Source organism: Jaculus jaculus, chromosome 1, assembly GCF_020740685.1.
Source record: "Jaculus jaculus isolate mJacJac1 chromosome 1, mJacJac1.mat.Y.cur, whole genome shotgun sequence".
NCBI lineage: Eukaryota > Metazoa > Chordata > Mammalia > Rodentia > Dipodidae > Jaculus > Jaculus jaculus.
Window position 1 is genome coordinate 234,650,060 of NC_059102.1, and position 16,502 is coordinate 234,666,561.

Sequence of the window (16,502 nt, forward strand, 5' to 3'; positions counted from 1 at the left end):
ATCTTGCTGTATAACTTATGCTGTCCTCAAGTTCACGATTCTCCTGCCTTTGTCTCGTCAGTCCTGGAATCACAGGTGTTCACCGCTATCCTCCGCTTCCCTGCCTGGGATTCTTAATCGGATCTGCTCTCCTTGAGTAGAAATGTTCATAAGATGCTTGTGGTGTGCAGAAGGGCCAGGGGTTGGGGGAGGCTGTGGGTCTGGCTATTTCCAGAGAAAGGAATAAGGCTGGCCTAGTTCTAGTTCATGGCACTCTGACAGCAGTATTCAAAGATGTTTGTTGAGCTGCAGGTTCCTGGGCTGTCCTTAGTAATTCCTGTTCAGCAGGTTTGGAGTGGGTGCCTGCATCACAGGTACGTCTGTGAGAACTGTGAGGCAGGAATCAGCGTGGTTTCCCGTAAGCAGTTGCTGTGGTTTGCATGAGTGTCCCTTAAAGATCCTTGTCTTAAGAGCTTGGTCTCCAGAGTTGTGCCATTAGGATGTGCCACCTTTAAGAGGCAGGCCTGTGGGAGGCCTGTAGGTCATTGGAGGTGTGTCCTTGAGAGGGATAGTGGTTGTTCAACTGCTTCCTTGGTCTTTGCTTCTTGGCTTGGGATATAAGTCACTTTCCCCCTTTCCACCCTTCTCCCACGATGTCTTGTTTCATCATAGGCTCCCAAACAGTGAGGCCAATTGATCTTAGACTGATACCTCCAAAAGCATGTGCCAGAATGAACCTCCTCTCTTGATTATCTTCATGGATTTTTATAGTGAACAATTAATGTCTTTGACCATTTTCTACTGTTCTGTCCACACAACCAGGAAGTTGCTGGCATTTCGTGTGTGTGTGTGTGTGTGTGTGTGAATGTGACACAGACTCACAGAGGGAGGGAAGACAGAGGAAGAGAGGAAGGAGGCAGGCTCCTCTCCCACAGTGCCAGGCTGTATCTCTCCCACTTGAAAGGTTTCCATGCCAACCAAAATCCTCACCTCTAGGAAACCCCATATGCAAAGTGGCCCTGTGCAGCTCTCTTTAGACACTGTTCTCTTGCTTTCTCTGCTTCTAGGGTGGTGGGTTTCAAAGTTTTCTGACCGAGAGAGAGAAAGGATATGAACACATCAGTAGACACTGGTGTGCAGAATTGAAACGAACTTTTTGAATTAACTTCCCTTATTAGCTTTGACACACCCTGCCTTCTTCTGTCTGTTCTATTTCAGTTTTTAAATGCTCAAAACCTTCAAAACTGGCTTCACAGCCCACTAGTGGGTCACACAACCTACAGCCCCCCAAATCCAGTGCTCTGGGGAGCTCATGAAAGGCCACAGGGAGACTGCATCTGTGTGGTGCTTGACGGCAGCTTGGCAGCCTCTGCCGATTGGCATCCTGACTACTTGGGCTCATCCTGTTCAGTGCTGTGCAACCTTAGCAAAGCCGCTTCACTTGTCTGTGCCTCTGTTTCTCCCTTATGGCTGATGTGCTGGGGGAGACACAGTGGGATGTGAGGAGACACAGTGCTGTTCTTGGGAAGTGTCTAAGGCAGTGCACACATACAGAACATGCTTCTAATTGCGGGTGAGAGCCCAGTGTACATGGGCTTGCATGTGTGCAGCCCTTGAAGGCGGTAACGCAGCTGGTCCTTCGTGTAGATGGAGGGACCAGCAAGTAACTAGTAAGTGGCTGATCACAGTCACACTTCAGTGCCTAGGCTGGTAGCTATCTTGTCAGTCTTCCACATTTACTTCAGGGTAAAGAAGCATGAGCTCACTTATTAAAGTCTACAGATCCCCGGGACTTACCATTTACATGTAGTTCAACTGTCAGCTCCCAGATAGGGGCCTGAGAGTCTGTATTGTCAGAGGGGTTTGCTGGGCAAAGTGTTACTAGGAGAAGGACAGGTCAGCAGAGCTCACAGCCCATAGCATGTTTCCAACATCGGGGCCACTCTCATCCGACTGATCTGTTGGCTGCTCATGAGGACGTGGTCCTGCCTCATTCCCTCTGCACCTGTCCCCTGGATTCGTTCCTTTCCACCTGGGACCTTACTGTGAGGCAATTCTGAGGGTCACTATCTGTTTGCAGAGATGGGAACTGGGCCTGATAGTAGATCTGTGGCTCTCTAAGGACACTAGAATTGTGTAGTCAGGGTTCTGGGTCCCCTTTCCTTGGATTGTCTCCTCCGTAGTCAGCTCCCTGGCCAGGGAGGGAATGCTGGGGGCATCCACCCTTATGGGGTGCTCAGCCCTTGCGATTCCAAGAAGCACAAGGAGGTTGGCACTTTGTGTGAGAGTCAAAGTCTTTCTTGGGGTTTTGCCCACTTTGTCTTCTCAGCTCTGCTTTCAAAGGACTTGATTATGTCTCTTTCAGTCTGCGAGATAACAATATTTCGGACCGCGGAGTCTGCATGCTTACTGAGCGTGCTCTTCACTGTGAGTGGCTGCAGAAATTAGCGTAAGTCATCCTGGGTTGTGGCCCATGGGTCCAGTGTCACCCCCCCCCCACCAGCTCACTTCAGGGTGTGCCACCAGGGGAACTATGATGGCATGATGGACTGAGACAAGTGGTAGCCAAGCTGGGGGTACGTGGCTCTTAGGAGTCGCTGAGCAGGCCCTGGGTTTGAGGGCTCACTGACTCTGTGCCTCGTCTCCATATTTCTGTCCTGGACCCTGACAGGCTGTTCAACAACAAGCTGACAGACAGCTGTGCACACTCCATGGCCAAGCTTCTTGCATGCAAGCAGAACTTCTTGGCATTGAGGTAAGCCCTGGTAGTCGCTACTCCCTGGAAACTGATGATCCTCTTAGTGAGTCAAGGTGTCCTGGCATCCACTGTGATCTGGTCCATAGTGGTTTGTGACCCTCGACCGCATCCAGGGCAATGCCTGCTTTGAGCTGGGTTTCTCTGATCCTGTGGTACTTGCTCTGGGAGGCTGAGGATTTTCCTGTCTCATGGACTTTAGTCCCCAGGGTGAAGAAGAGTCTGGGCTGGGGTTGGGCTGGGCTTGGGGATGGGAGCTGCCCGGGCTGCAGGTGCCATGCTGTACAAAAGATCCTGTTCTGCTGCTGACACTTGCTCCCCCAGGCGCCACTGCTTCACCTGGGCAGGGAAGACTGTGGGTAGCAAGCAATCCTGGACTCCAAACTGGAGGCCTATGCTTGTGGCCAACACATCATCATAGCGGACAGCAGGGGCTCTGGAGCTAGGCTGCCCCAGGTTCAAATGGAAGAACCCCCAAGATTTGAATCCTTATTAGTTATGTGACCTTGGGTCAGCCTAATGTCTCAGTGCCTCTGTGTGTGTCTCTATAAAATGAGGAGCACACTGATAGTCACCTGATAGGCTGCCATGACGGAGTCAGCACACATAAAGAGCGCAGTACAGTACGTGCTTTATATAGTAAGCTCAGGGACTGGAGGATGGTGGGCAAATTATGTAAGCTTCCAGCTTGTGTATCCTTACTTAGTCCAGGCTTCAGAGAAGGGATTAAATAAGCAACGAATGTGCTGGGGAAATGCCGCAGGGGGTGGATGGGGGGCTTGGGAAGGGAGCTGCGGGAGGCCCGGGGGATCAGTCTTGTAGGCAGGAGATGAAGGAAGGAATGAGGGCTAGGAGGAAGCATTTTGGACTTTGGTGCAGCTCTAACAGAGCTCATGAGGCCACTGGGGCTCGCTCAAGCCCAGTTCACCCAGCAGGGGTCTCATGTTTCTGTAATAGCTTGGAGTAGTCTGTGGGCAGTGACCTTGGCACCAAGACCACCATGTTGGATTTTGAGTGCAGCTCCTAGCACCCTTAACTACCTATAGGTGGCTGAGGTTGGAGGTCTGAGAGGCGCATGCTCACAGTGTCGCAGCCCTTCTGGGAGGTGATAGTAACACCTGCCCTGTAAGATTGCTGTGCACTGGAGGGCCTCAAGCTGCTCTGAAAGATGCACTTATTCTAGGAAGCTTGACTTGTGGTTGACACTGTGGGGACTTGGTCTAACTGTTGGAGGCATCTGGATTTGGCTGGGTTCGAGTCTTCCTTGCTGGCTCCTCCTAGATCCTTGCTCCTTCCCTGTGGCCCGCCTGTTCTCCCTCCTGTAGTGTCCTTAGTGTTTGTAGGGAATACTCTGGATCCCTCTCCTGCCCTGCCTTTTCACAACAGGTCACTACCACCTGTGGTGACAGTGGCTCTGAATTCACAGGGGCTTGCTGGGGTGTAGACTGAGGACAGCTGAGACCAAAAGGGAAAGTTGTGATAGCTGGGGAAACCAGCTTCCAGGACTGTGGCTCCTGCCCACACTTGTTTCAAAAAATCAAGTCCAGGGCTGGAGAGGTGGCTTAGTGGTTAAGGCATTTGCCTATGAAGCCCAAGGACCAGGGTCAATTCTTCAAGTCCCACATAAGCCAGATGCACAATGGTGGCACATGCATCTGGAGTTGGTTTGCAGTGGCTGGAGACCCTAGCGTGCCCATTCTCTCTCTCTCTTTCTCTCTCTTTCTCCCCCCTTCTCTGTGTTTCTAAATAAATAAACAAAAACAGTGAGCTCTGCTGGGAAGTACACTGCTGTTAGGCTCTGGAAGAGGCCTGAGTCCTGGCCCTCAGCTGTGTTTGCAGCCTCTGTATCTTTCTTCCAGGCTGGGAAACAACCACATTACCAGTGCCGGAGCCCAGGTGCTGGCTGAGGGACTCAAACACAACACCTCCCTGCAGTTCCTGGGGTAGGTCGGCTCCTGGCCAGAGGCTCACATGGAGGACTTAGGGCTTTGGAGTATTTAGGGTCAGGTGAGCCTCTTCATCTGAAGGCCCTAGACCCCAAAGGCAGCCCAGCTTCAATGGAGAGGATGAGTTCCCTGTCACTGGGGGTGTAGGGACTTTGGACCTCTATTAAGTCTGTAGTTTAAAGCTACTGAGAGTCTGAGCGAAGTTTGATCTTCCCAAAATAAAAGTTTGTGGCCAATGCACTTTGTGGAGACCCTGGATGCCCTGAGGGAGCCCTTCCTGGGGCAGGGTGGCCTTTCTCTTGGCACCACGTCTGCAGGAGGCAGAAGCACAGTAGCACGTCTTGATCTCACCTTGTTGGCCTTCTCTCAGGTTCTGGGGCAACAGCGTGGGTGACAACGGGGCCGTGGCCTTGGCGGAAGCTGTGGCCAATCACCAGAGCTTGAAGTGGCTCAGGTAAGCTTTTGTCTGCTTTTTTCATGAAGTTCAGCCAGTTTTGAAGGCCATTGAACGTCATATCTTCTAGGTAGATAATTGGGTAAGGAAGGCAATTGTGGAAGGCAGTTGAGTAAGGAAGAAAGACCATTGAATTTGGGAACAGGAAACTTGGGGATCTCTGGGTGAATTAGAAGGTGACTTCTTCTTTAGGTCTTGATTTTTCTGTCTGCAAAATGAAGACTGTGAGCTAAGCCAGTCATATTTTATCATAAGGACAAATCCCAATCCATTGATAATGGCACCCAGTGTACCATGTTAGGAAAGATTAGAAGACTGTTCTCAGGTTTCAGGGGCATTGTAATCAATTAGTAATGCCTGAAATGGAGGACAATAGGAAAGTGTGCCATACATGTTTGCCCTTACTAGATTTTTTGGTCTCTGAGGTCCCTCACTGCTCTGATCATGTTTTTGTTCCATGTTTATGTCTAGCCTGGTAGGGAACAATATTGGCAGCGTGGGTACACAAGCCCTGGCCCTGATGCTGGAGAAGAACGTGGCACTGGAAGAACTCTGGTGAGTTGGGGGGATTTGCCTGCTCTGGAGAGGCACATACCAGCCTTTCTTGATTTCCTGGCCAAGGATGGATGACTGAAACATCGGTTAATTTCTGTCTTTGTATGTACTGAGTGGCATGAAGCTCACAGAACCCGGTGTCTAGATCCTAACTCTTTTCATTTAAATGTTTCTGTTGGCTCGCTGGTTTATTGCTTGCGCATGTCACACTGGTGAAGTTCACAGACTCTGGAATCCGGCAGGCGGTGGTCTTAGGCAATGTATCCGTCACTTTCTCATTGGTGACCAGAAGAGGCTTAGGGAAGGAAGATATTTGTTTTGGCTTATAGTTCCAGGGGATAGAGTCCATCATGGTGGAGAAGGCATGGCAGAATCAGGAAGCTGCATCACATTGCCACATCAGCGGGGATGAAGTAGAGAGACCTGCAAGCAGGACTGAGCTATAGAACCTCTTCCAGCAAGGCTCCGCCTGCCTAGGTTTCCACAACCTTCCTGAACAGTGAGCAGTTCTGCCAATTGGGGATTACGTATTCAAACACATGAGTCTATGGGTGACACTTAGCATTTAAGCTACTACAGTCAGGTTAAAGCATCTCCAGATTTCAAGCTTTTACCTATGAGAGCAATAATACCTCCATAGAAAGATGTTTGTAAGAATGAAGAAGGGTAGAAGCTTAATATAGTTTCTGCCATATGTGCAAGCACTCCGTAACTGTTAAGCCATCGCCCTCGTGAGGTGACTGCTACTACTGCTGCTGCCACAGCTCTACTGCTAGTGCTGCAGCTGCTGCTTTGTGGGAAGGCTCGCCTTTTCAAAGCGAGTTTGTGTTCCTAAGAACACTGGGTGTTCGAATCAGGGGTCACCTCAGAAGGTGAATGGAGTTTGAGGTCTTCTAGAGATGAGTCATGAGTCATGCTTATGCAGTGGACCTGAAGCAAATCCCAAGTTTTCCATCCTGCAGATGCCGCCAAGAATTTTCAGTTCCTGGGGTTCCTTTATAGTCCCAGGTAGAGCAGGGAGACAAAACACTGAGACCCGTAAACGTTGCCACAAGCATACCATGGAGGGACCTTGGCTGTTGGCAGGGCATCCTATCGCTATAGAAGTACCACTACTTATAGTCTAACGTGGTGTTGCCATTTGTCCTTTCTTGGTACAGGAGCACCTCACTATGAGGTATTGTTATGATTATGATGATAAGGAAAACTTAAGACAAATTTGATTTAACAGAAAGAATTTGAGACAAGATTGATTTGTGAACAGGGCAGCATTCAGAGCCAGGAGAGGTTCCGAGAGCTCCACCTATCAATGTGGGCAGTGGTATTTACAGATAGGAAAAGTGGGCTGGAGAGATGGCTTAGTGATTAAGGCATTTGCCTGCAAAGCCGAAGGACTCAGGTTCGATTCCCCAGGACCCACATATTCCAGATGCAAAAGGTGACACATGCATCTGGAGTTCATTTGCAGTGGCTGGAGGCCATGGCACGCCCATTCTCTCTCTCTATCTGCCTCTCTCTCTAACAAATAAATACTAATATAAAATAAAATAAAATACAGATACTAAAAGGAAGTGATGTGCAGCACATCATGGTTGGCTTATTAGTTACTTTCTCATTGCTAGGACAAAATACCTGATGAAAATCAATTCAGGAGAGGAAGGGGCTTATTTTTCTTTACAGTTTCAAGTTACAGGCCATCACAGTGGGGGAGGCATGGCCACAGGAGCTTGAAGTAGAGCTGGTCACATTCAGCACAGTAGAAGCAGAGGGCAGTGAAGGCTGCTGCTCAGTCATCTCCCTCCTTTTTATACATCCCAGGACCCCAGCCCATAGAACAGTGCTACCCAGTTAAGGTGAGCCTTCCCACCTTAATTAATCTGATCAGGATCATCCCTCGCAGACAAGCATAGAATGATAACCTAGTCTACGTAGTCCCTCATAGGTGATTCTAGGTCCTGTCGGGTTGACAGCATATACCACCAGCTGTCCACTTACCTTTCTTAGGTGTGATGTAAGGAGTTGCCAGCCTGTGACTGGCTGAGATTCTGCTATTTGTTGCAAGAATATATTCTTAGGTTCAAGACTGTTTCCATGCTAAATTAGGTCACAGTTTGTTACACAGGAACTCAGCTTCAGTCTGATTTAATAGCACTTTAGGTTGGAAGGGATAGGAAGCCTATACTTACAAGGCTAATCCAGTAAAGGGTTTATTTCTCATGTACAAGCAGTCTGAAGGTGTGCCATGTGCAGTTGTGATTTTGTCTGCAACAGGCTAGTGGGGGCCTCGCCAGTCTCTTTCTATCCCACCATGCTTAGCCTGTATCTTCATCGCATGATCAAGATGGCAACTCCACACGCAGCAGTTACTTTTGCATTGCAGGATTTAGTCTATACACCTGAGAAGGACAAAGAAGCAGGGTCTCCCTCTTTCAAAAGCATTCCTGTAAGCCCCACCAGTCCATTTCCATAAGGTTACTTGGCCAACCCTGGTTGCTATGGAGAGTGAGAATTTTTTGTTGTTGTTTGTTTTGTTTTTGCCAAGCACATGACTTAACACAATGAGATGATGTTTCCTATTAACATATGAAAAGAAAGAGACATGAGCACTGTGTATCTGGGCATGAAGGAACTCTGTACGCGGAAGCACTGTGGAGTGACTGCTCTTGCAAAGACACCTCTGGAACCAAGATTCGTCCCGTCACCCTTCCTTTGTGTGTCCTAACTCTAGCTCACACTCAGGTCTTCTTGGAGGGGAGGGGTGAGCTACTCTTTGCAGGATGTCCGCCTTCAGAGCCCGTGTCAGTAGGTCAGCTTCACTTTCTCTGTGTCCTTGCCAGCCTGGAGGAGAACCATGTCTGCGATGAAGGGGCGTGTTCTCTCGCAGAAGGACTGAAGAGAAATTCCAGTTTGAAAGTCCTGAAGTAAGGAACCCATAAGTAGGAGCTGAGATGGTAATGCTTAACCTCCGGAGAGCCTTGCCTGGGGTCTGAGGTCAGAACTCCGGCCCCCAGGCCCTCACCAGGGTGCCCAGTGGAAGCAGCTTGCCTCTGAGACAGATGGGGGACTCAGTGCTGGTTGCTTATGTGGCAGGTGGGTGGTCCCAGGACATTTTGCTGGGAGAGGAGTACAGTTGGCAGGGAGGAATGGTGACCAGGAGAGGGTGGACCCTGGGTCAATTACCAACAAGGAGATTGGAGCCCACTTGGCAAAGCACGCCTGGCACCTACCCAGGCAAGGGAAGGGGTTGTGTGTGCTTATGGTACATACCTCCCTTTTCTGCGGGGAGGAGTGGCTGCGGAGGTGTCGGGTCTCCAGCGCCTTCGGTGGGCTGAGCATGCTCCTAGGGTGAGGAAAGAGCCCAGCAGAGTGGCAGGTCTTCTGGGCAGGCAGCTCTCAGCACTGGATGTGTTGGAAGCTGAGGGAGTGCAGAGGGACAGGTTGCTGACCTCATCTGCTCTGTGGCTTACGGGGGTGGGTGTCTTCCCTCCGCCTGGGGCCACTGCTGCTCAGGCAGGAGTGCCATTCAGATGCCATCTCCAGGGGTGTCTCAGTGTGTTGTGCAGGGGGAAGTGCCTGTGTTTATGTGTGAGTGTATTCATTTGCTGGTTGGATGCGCCTTTGTACCTGCATCTACACCCTCATTTATGCATACCTACAAGACGTGTTTCTACTGCCCCCACTCTGTCAGGAGCTATTTGGGACTCTGAAGGTGGAGTGGCAGAAAGGGCAAAGCAGAACCCCACTCACCTAACTCCTGTATTCTAATGAAGGCGGCAGGTGGCAGACAGACAAGATCAGTTTTGGTTCAAGAGGGAGATGTGATGAGGGGAAATAGAGCTGCTACTTTCTGGACAAGGACTCTCTGAGAAGGTGGCTTTAGGATTGAAACCTGAACAATGAAACTGAGGCCTCACCACACATCTAGGTTTCAGAGAAACACATCAGGTGAAGGGGGCAGTGGTGGCAAGGACACAGGCCCTGAAGCAGAAATAAGCCTGGTGGCTTTGAAAACAGAGGCCTGAGAAGCTGGAATGTAATGGAGGAGCGGGTGGGAAGAGGTAGGGAACAGGCCACATAGCCCTCAGAGCCATGGGCAGGAGTTGGAGTTTCACTGGGAGCATTGGGAGGGCTCCAGACAGCAGTCATGAGGGCTGACTTACATCGTACGTAGCGATGTGTGGTGTCTCGTGTTAAAGTGTGGAAGAAGGGCTGCTGGAAGTAGGGGACAATGGGACACTTCAGGAGGGAGGTGAAGATGGCCTAGATGAGTCTGGTGGCAACAGAGAGGTGAAAGGAACAGGACCTTGGGGTCCTGTGGGCCAGGGAGCTAGAAGTCAGACAGCAGCAGAGACTGTGCGTGTGTGTGACTGAGACATGCCGTGGCTTTATCTGGGACAGCAAGGGCCCATCCCAGACTCTGTGAGCCAGACTCCACCAGGGGACCATCACTTGTGTCAGAACATTCTGAGTCTCACTTCACAGGGATCTCAGGCACCTTTGCACAGCTCCTTCTGCTGGAGGAAGGTGGCATCTTCCCTGGCAGGTGTGGCCTTGGATCACTCCCATCTTAGAGATGGCTCAGCAGCTGTCTCTGGGCACTTATTGTCCCGCTGCCTGATACCCATCCAACATGGTGACGGTGTCTGCATTGCTGTTCAGGGCCAGTGCTTGAGGAAAGCACTTGCACGAGGGTCGCTTGTGTACATGTGGGCCAAGAGGCAGGAGAAGGCCTGATTTTCCAAGCTGGGTGCTACCTGGTTACACCTGGAGCACTGTTGATGAGGTGTGGGTGTGGCCGGGTTGTCCTTCCTCATAGTCACAGCTGTACCTCACTTGATCCTAAAAGGAGGTCAGGTAATGGTAGAAGTTGCCCCAGGATATTTATTGCCAGTGCCAGCCTTGATATTCAGCATCCTGAGTGAAGATGACTATAGAACTCTATTTCCCTATAAAGCTAAGTTGCTGAGAAAAGGGGAAGGAGAGGGAGATGGAAAGGAAAGAAGAGAGAAACAGAGAGAGTCAAGAGGCACCTACCTCTTTTTTCTTTTTAAATATGTTAGTATATTTTTATTTGCTTATTTATTTGATTGAGAGAGAGAGCATGGGTGTGCCAGGGCCCCCAGCCACTGAAAATGAGCTCCAGATGCATGTGTCACCTTGTGCATCTGGCTTATGTGGGTCCTGAGGAACTGTACCTGGGTCCTTTGGCTTTGCAGGCAAGAGCCTTAACGCTAAGCCACCCCTCCAGCCCGACACCTACCCTTTCCTTTCCCCAGCTTCTTCTCTGCCAAGTGTTGGCAGAGACTGGATGGCCACTTGAGTCCCAGGGATCTTCTTCTACCTGTTTCATAGATGAGGAAATTCAGAAACATTTGCTAAAAATCAAAAAGCAAGTAGCAGAGGCCGGATCTGAGCCCTGGAACCTGGCACTGTGCCGCAGGTCCTCAGCCATGATGTTATGGCCGCTTCCCAAGGAGAGACACTCTCCGTGGAGCCATTGAGCTTCTGTGGGCCAGCTCACTGGCCACTCAGACAGGAGGGGGTGCATCCAGGAGGCATCCTGAAATCAGGCAGGCTGAAGTGGAAAAGCAGGCATCTTGGAAGTTCATCTTGCCACCTTCCTTTCCAGGCTGTCCAATAATGGCATCACCTACCGGGGTGCAGAAGCTCTCCTGCAGGCCCTTGCAAGGAATAGCACAATCCTGGAATTATGGTAAGGCCTGTGTCCGAGTCTCAGTCTTCCTACATGTGAAATGGGGTGAGGGTGGTCTATCTTGACTGACAGCTGGTGTCATTCTGCATATGGTAGATCTTGATGTCTGGCTGTGAAGGAAGTCTCTAAGCATCTTGAAACAGGGATCAGTTCTTTTGCTTCAACTCAAGAGTACTATTAGCTGGGTGTGGTGGCTCAGACCTGGGATCCCTGTATCCAGAAGGCTGAGGTAGCAAGGTTTCACATTTTAGGTCCATCTGGCTCACGAGGTGACACAGTGTCTTAAGAAGTAATAAACAGAGCTAGATAGATTGCTCAGCAGTTAAAGTGCTTGCTGACAAAGCCTGACAGTCTGGGTTCAATTTCCCAGGACCCACATAAAGCCAGATGCACAAAGCAGTATATGCATTTGGAGTTCGTTTGCAGTGGCAGGAGGCCCTGACACCCATTCTTAGTCTCTCTCTCCTTGCAAATAAATAAAAAAAATATTTTTTAAAAGTAATAAGTGAACAAACTATCAAGTTAGAAGTATTTATTTCAACACTTTTCTGTCCTAAGCAGCAAGGTAGAAATAGGGATGTGGTTGGAGAATGAAAGTAAGAGAAAATAACCTGGTGTCACCCACTTAGTCATACTTTTCTCACAGACTGAAGATGTTCTATGTGACCCTGCATGCTTCATATCCTAGAGGGTTCACAGGGTGGGCACTGTGGCCTGGTGTGCCTACAGATACATCATTAAAAGCCACAGTCCTTCCTATATATGAAAAGACATCGAGTTGTGCTTGAATGATCCTCCTTGTTTCCAGACATCTATTTCTCACTCAGGTAGTAAGTAGAAAAGGCTCTCCTGGTCCAGCACGTTAGGCATGAGTGATGCTGTGTGTGTTTTAGGCACTAGGCCAGATACCAGCATTTAAAAGATAAGAGATTTCCTGTTAGGATCTGTATTTCAAGCCAGGCATGGAGCGTGCAGGGGGTGAGGTGTTGCCCACCTCTGGTGGCTGGAGCAGAATGTTGGGTGCCCTGCTCCATCACTCTTCCACCTCTTCTGTCTGCTCTTGTTTGAGCTGCAGTATCGATACCAGAGCCCTGGCGATTCCTTGGTCTGCTTCCCCTTGCAGGAGTGAGGTTACAGGCTTGTATGTCCACACCCATTGATGTGGGTTTTGGAAATTCAAACTAGCCCCCTCCAATCCTTGCCTAGAATAGCCCTTCTCTCTGTTTATATGTTTGTTTGTTGAGAAAAAGTTCTCCAGGCTGGCCTTAAGCTCACTAGTAGCCATGAATGATCTTGAACAGCCAATCCTTCTTCCTCTACTTCTCAAATGCTTTGGAAGCCCCATTCTCAATGCCAGTCATTCATCAGAGGTGGAGAAAGGAGGTCCTTTGTTGGTGGGCAAACCTGTTCTAGCTGGCTACAGACTTGTCAGACCTATGATCTAGAACAGGCGCTGGTGGCTCCCGTGTTTCACCTCCCTGTCCCAGTCAGCTAGTGACCCTGCTTTAGTCACGCAGACTTCATCCCCCAAAACGCACAGCAAAATGGTAGCAAACATAGATCTCAAATAATGAAGATTAAAAAAAAGAAGTTTTGCTTCCTGTGTGATTATGAGATTCTGTAGACTGAGAGCAGCGGGTCCTTTGCTGGAGAGAAAGTGTATATGTGTGTGTGTGTGTGTGTGTGTGTGAGTGTGTAAAACCACTAAACAAGCCTAAGAAATATCATGTTCTGTGTCTAGAGCAAGCCAGCCTCAGGCTGATGGTCCTGCGTCTCCTTGCTGCCTATCCTTGGAGCCAGGTGGTCATAGGACTTGCTCACTGCATTCTTGACTGATATAGTTATTTCCTGAAAAAGAATGGCTAGAGTCTGCAGTAGCGCGTGGTCAGCAGGCTCAGTGTTGTGGATACTCTGCCCAGTCACGGAGCCTTGCTCATCCTGTGGAATAACCCTTGACGTGCGCTGGCTGGAAGGCAGTACAAATACCACCACTTCTCTTCCATGAGCCTGCGTTAGGCCCATGCACCAGCCCCTCCCAGGCATTGGTTTAAATATGGCCTCTTCCCTTTAAAAGCCTGCTCTCACATCCTCACTCAGACAATCACTGCCTTTTGTTCCCACAGGCTCCGAGGAAACACACTCTCTCCAGAGGAAACTGAGACACTTAGCTGCAGGGACTCCAGAATCTTGCTTTGACCTCTCAGTTTGCCTGTGAAGAGCTGTGGACTTGGACCCTGGGGGCTGAATGATGTCTGGCAGCAGTCCCGGGATGCTCAGGGGGAAATGAGTTTGCCAGGTTACCTTATTCTGCCACAGGGAGATGCTCATGTCCTCCAGAATTGACTTTTCCCAAGGGTTTCATGGTGGTTGGTCATGGTTGTCAACAGGACTGGATTAAGAGAAGCAGAAGACGGGTGGAATGCGTGTCTGTGGGCCATTTCCGGAGAAGATCGACATGTGGGACATTGAGGGGGTGGGGGGCACACTCTGAATGTGTGTGGCCCCCAGTGGAGGAAGTTGGAGGAAGAAGGCAGTGTGAGTGCATTTGCAAGCTCATTGAGGCAGAGCATCTATAGCTGCTGTCATTGCCCGGGGACAGCTGACTACAGCTTCTTCAGTCTTTCAATGCGGACCCAAAGCCGGTGACTCTCCAGGGAGATTCCAGCCTTCAGCCTCGGATTGGGACTGTTGACGCTTTTCACCTTCTGGGGTGCGGAGGACCACTGTTGGACTACCCAGCCTCCACTGCGTAAGCTAATCCAGTAAATCTCCTTGTATCTTAGTTGAAACAGTGGATGGATAAATAGGTAGGTATTCCATCGGCTCTGTTCCTCTGGAGAGTCCTGACTAATATGCCTATTCTTCTCTAGACTCCAAGCATGAGATGACCACAAGGAGCACCCTTCAGCCAGGGTGTGCCTGGCCTCCGGCTGAACCACCAGGGATCCTGACGGTGGGAGGGGACCTACAGATGGCAATTGAGTGTCTGCTGGTGTGAAGACCTAGATGCCCATGCAGGATGCCCTCTCTCCCACCATCCAGGGCTCAACCTCCAAGGCCCTGGCTGCCAGCGCTGTGCTGCATCCTGCTCTCCTTTCTAACGCTCAAGACATTATTGGAAGGAGACACACGGCAGCCGCTCGTTCCCAAGACATTCTCTAGATTTGCAAGAAAAATAGGACCACGCTCCAGCTGGGATCACACATGGACTTTTATTTCCAGTGAAATCAATTACAATTGAGCCCTTGGAAACAGTTCCTCCTCCAAATGCAGCTTTTTAAAATTAATCTGGGCCAGAATTTCAAATAGCCCCACCAGGCCTCCGGTTGGTGCCTGTGAACTGAACTCTGACAACAGACTTCTAAAACCTAGCCACAGAGACAGTCCGTTTGATTTGTGGCAGACTGCTTTAGGATACGTAGTTAGGGGTCAGAAGTTTGCAGGGGGCAAATCTAGATCCCTCCTTTTAAGCTATGATCTTCCTGGATTTGGCGGAATGGTGCTTTTGTATATTGTAAAATAGGCATATGTTATTCCTTTTCAACATTATTATGTGTGAAAATTGCTATTTGTAAATTATGTTTTTGTATTCTCTCAAGTTCTTATTTTTATATAAAACATGTCTATAAACTTTTTCTTACAAATAATCACAGAGGTGAAAATTACCGAGTTCTCTTCATTGTGACCAAACACTTAAAAATACCCTTAAAGCCTGTCAAATTTTACACTGTGTTCTACTTGAAGGGGGGAAAATGATGTTTTCAACCAGATAATTTATGGCTCAAGGCAAAAGCACTTCTTAGAAACGGGCTGACAATCAAAACCCATTTGGCTTCAGCTTAACAGAATCTAACCCAGCATGAAGTGTGAAGCAGTGTGGGAGTCTTGTGGTGCCCTGGCAGAAGGGCTGTGGCAGATAGGAAAAGGCCCATGGGCCTCCCTCAGTCTTCTCCAACTGGCCCCAAGAGCCTCTAATAGGAGGTGTGTGTGTGTGTGTGTGTGTGTGTGTGTGTGTGTGTGTGTGTGCGCCTCCTCTGACAGCAGCCTTCTGCTCTGGCCTTGCTAGCATAAGCACACCATGACCACAGACTCGGGTGACTGCTTTCTGCGGTGGAGTCCCACTTCCATGAAAGGTCTTTTCCTTGTCTGACATGCTAAGTGCTATGGTCCTTCCCTGGCCTCCTGCGTATGAGTGTGTCTTTGTTCCTGGGGTTCTGCCTTGGCCGAATGGTTGTTTCTGGTGCAGATATTCAGGGGGAATGAAGATGGGACTGCTTTCTCTGAGGAGGGAACACAGCAGTCATTTGCATAGCACCATGTTGGCCTGTAAATTCATCCTCAGTAATGATTTATTAACCAGTCAAGTTAGGGCATTTGGGCTGAACCAAACAACATAGTTTCCATCATGGTGAGGTGGACAGCAAAGACAGGCAGAGAGCGAGTCCTCTAAAATATGTATATAAAGAGTCCATTGCAGTGTTAGGAAGGAAATCATTATAATTAGGATTTTAAATGTTCCTCAAAGTCCCATAGTTAAAGGACCAGTGCCTGGCTTGTTGCGCTGTTGTGAGGAGGTGCTGTCTAGTAGAGGGAGGTGAAGTCATTGTCATTGGCTGTACAGAGACTCCCATGGAAGAACTGCTATGTGTGGCAGGATGAATGATGCTCCCTAAAGACGTGAGGCTCTAGCTCCTGGGACTTTATTTGGCAGAAAGGACTGTGCAGATGTGATTGAATGAAGGGTCTTGGGATGGGGAGATGGCCCTGGATTATTGGGTGATCCTTGCTCACTGTCAAGTGTCCTTGAGAGAGAGGCAGAAGGAGGCATAACAGAAGCAGGGAATGTGACTCTCAAAGTAGATGTCATGCTTCTGGCCTTGAAGGTGGAGGAAGGGGCCAGGAGGAGCTAAGGTCTGTCTAGAAGCTGGGAAGAACAGGAAGCCATATTCTCTCCAGAGCCTTAGAGGGAGTATAGCTCAAGGTTCCTGCCTGCTTGGGTACAGCCCACTTTGGATTTTTAGCTTCAGGACTCTTAAGAGATTAATTTGTGTTACATGAAGCCACCATGATTGTAGTACTTTGTTACAGCAAACCTAAGTA

The 16,502-nt window shown here is 49.4% G+C and overlaps 1 protein-coding gene across 1 annotated transcript in view; it reads left to right on the forward strand.

Moving 5' to 3' along the window:
• The window catches only part of Nod2 (nucleotide binding oligomerization domain containing 2), a 32,002-nt gene extending 17,022 nt beyond the window's left edge, over positions 1-14,980 (forward strand). The window contains exons 4-12 of the mRNA XM_004664851.2: positions 2,345-2,428; positions 2,651-2,734; positions 4,594-4,677; positions 5,051-5,134; positions 5,606-5,689; positions 8,527-8,610; positions 11,319-11,402; positions 13,526-14,151; positions 14,273-14,980. Coding sequence (XP_004664908.2) covers positions 2,345-2,428; positions 2,651-2,734; positions 4,594-4,677; positions 5,051-5,134; positions 5,606-5,689; positions 8,527-8,610; positions 11,319-11,402; positions 13,526-13,598 — 661 coding nt within the window. The 3' untranslated portion in view covers positions 13,599-14,151; positions 14,273-14,980. The remainder of the gene's footprint in view (positions 1-2,344; positions 2,429-2,650; positions 2,735-4,593; positions 4,678-5,050; positions 5,135-5,605; positions 5,690-8,526; positions 8,611-11,318; positions 11,403-13,525; positions 14,152-14,272) is intronic.
• Positions 14,981-16,502: the final 1,522 nt, after the last annotated feature.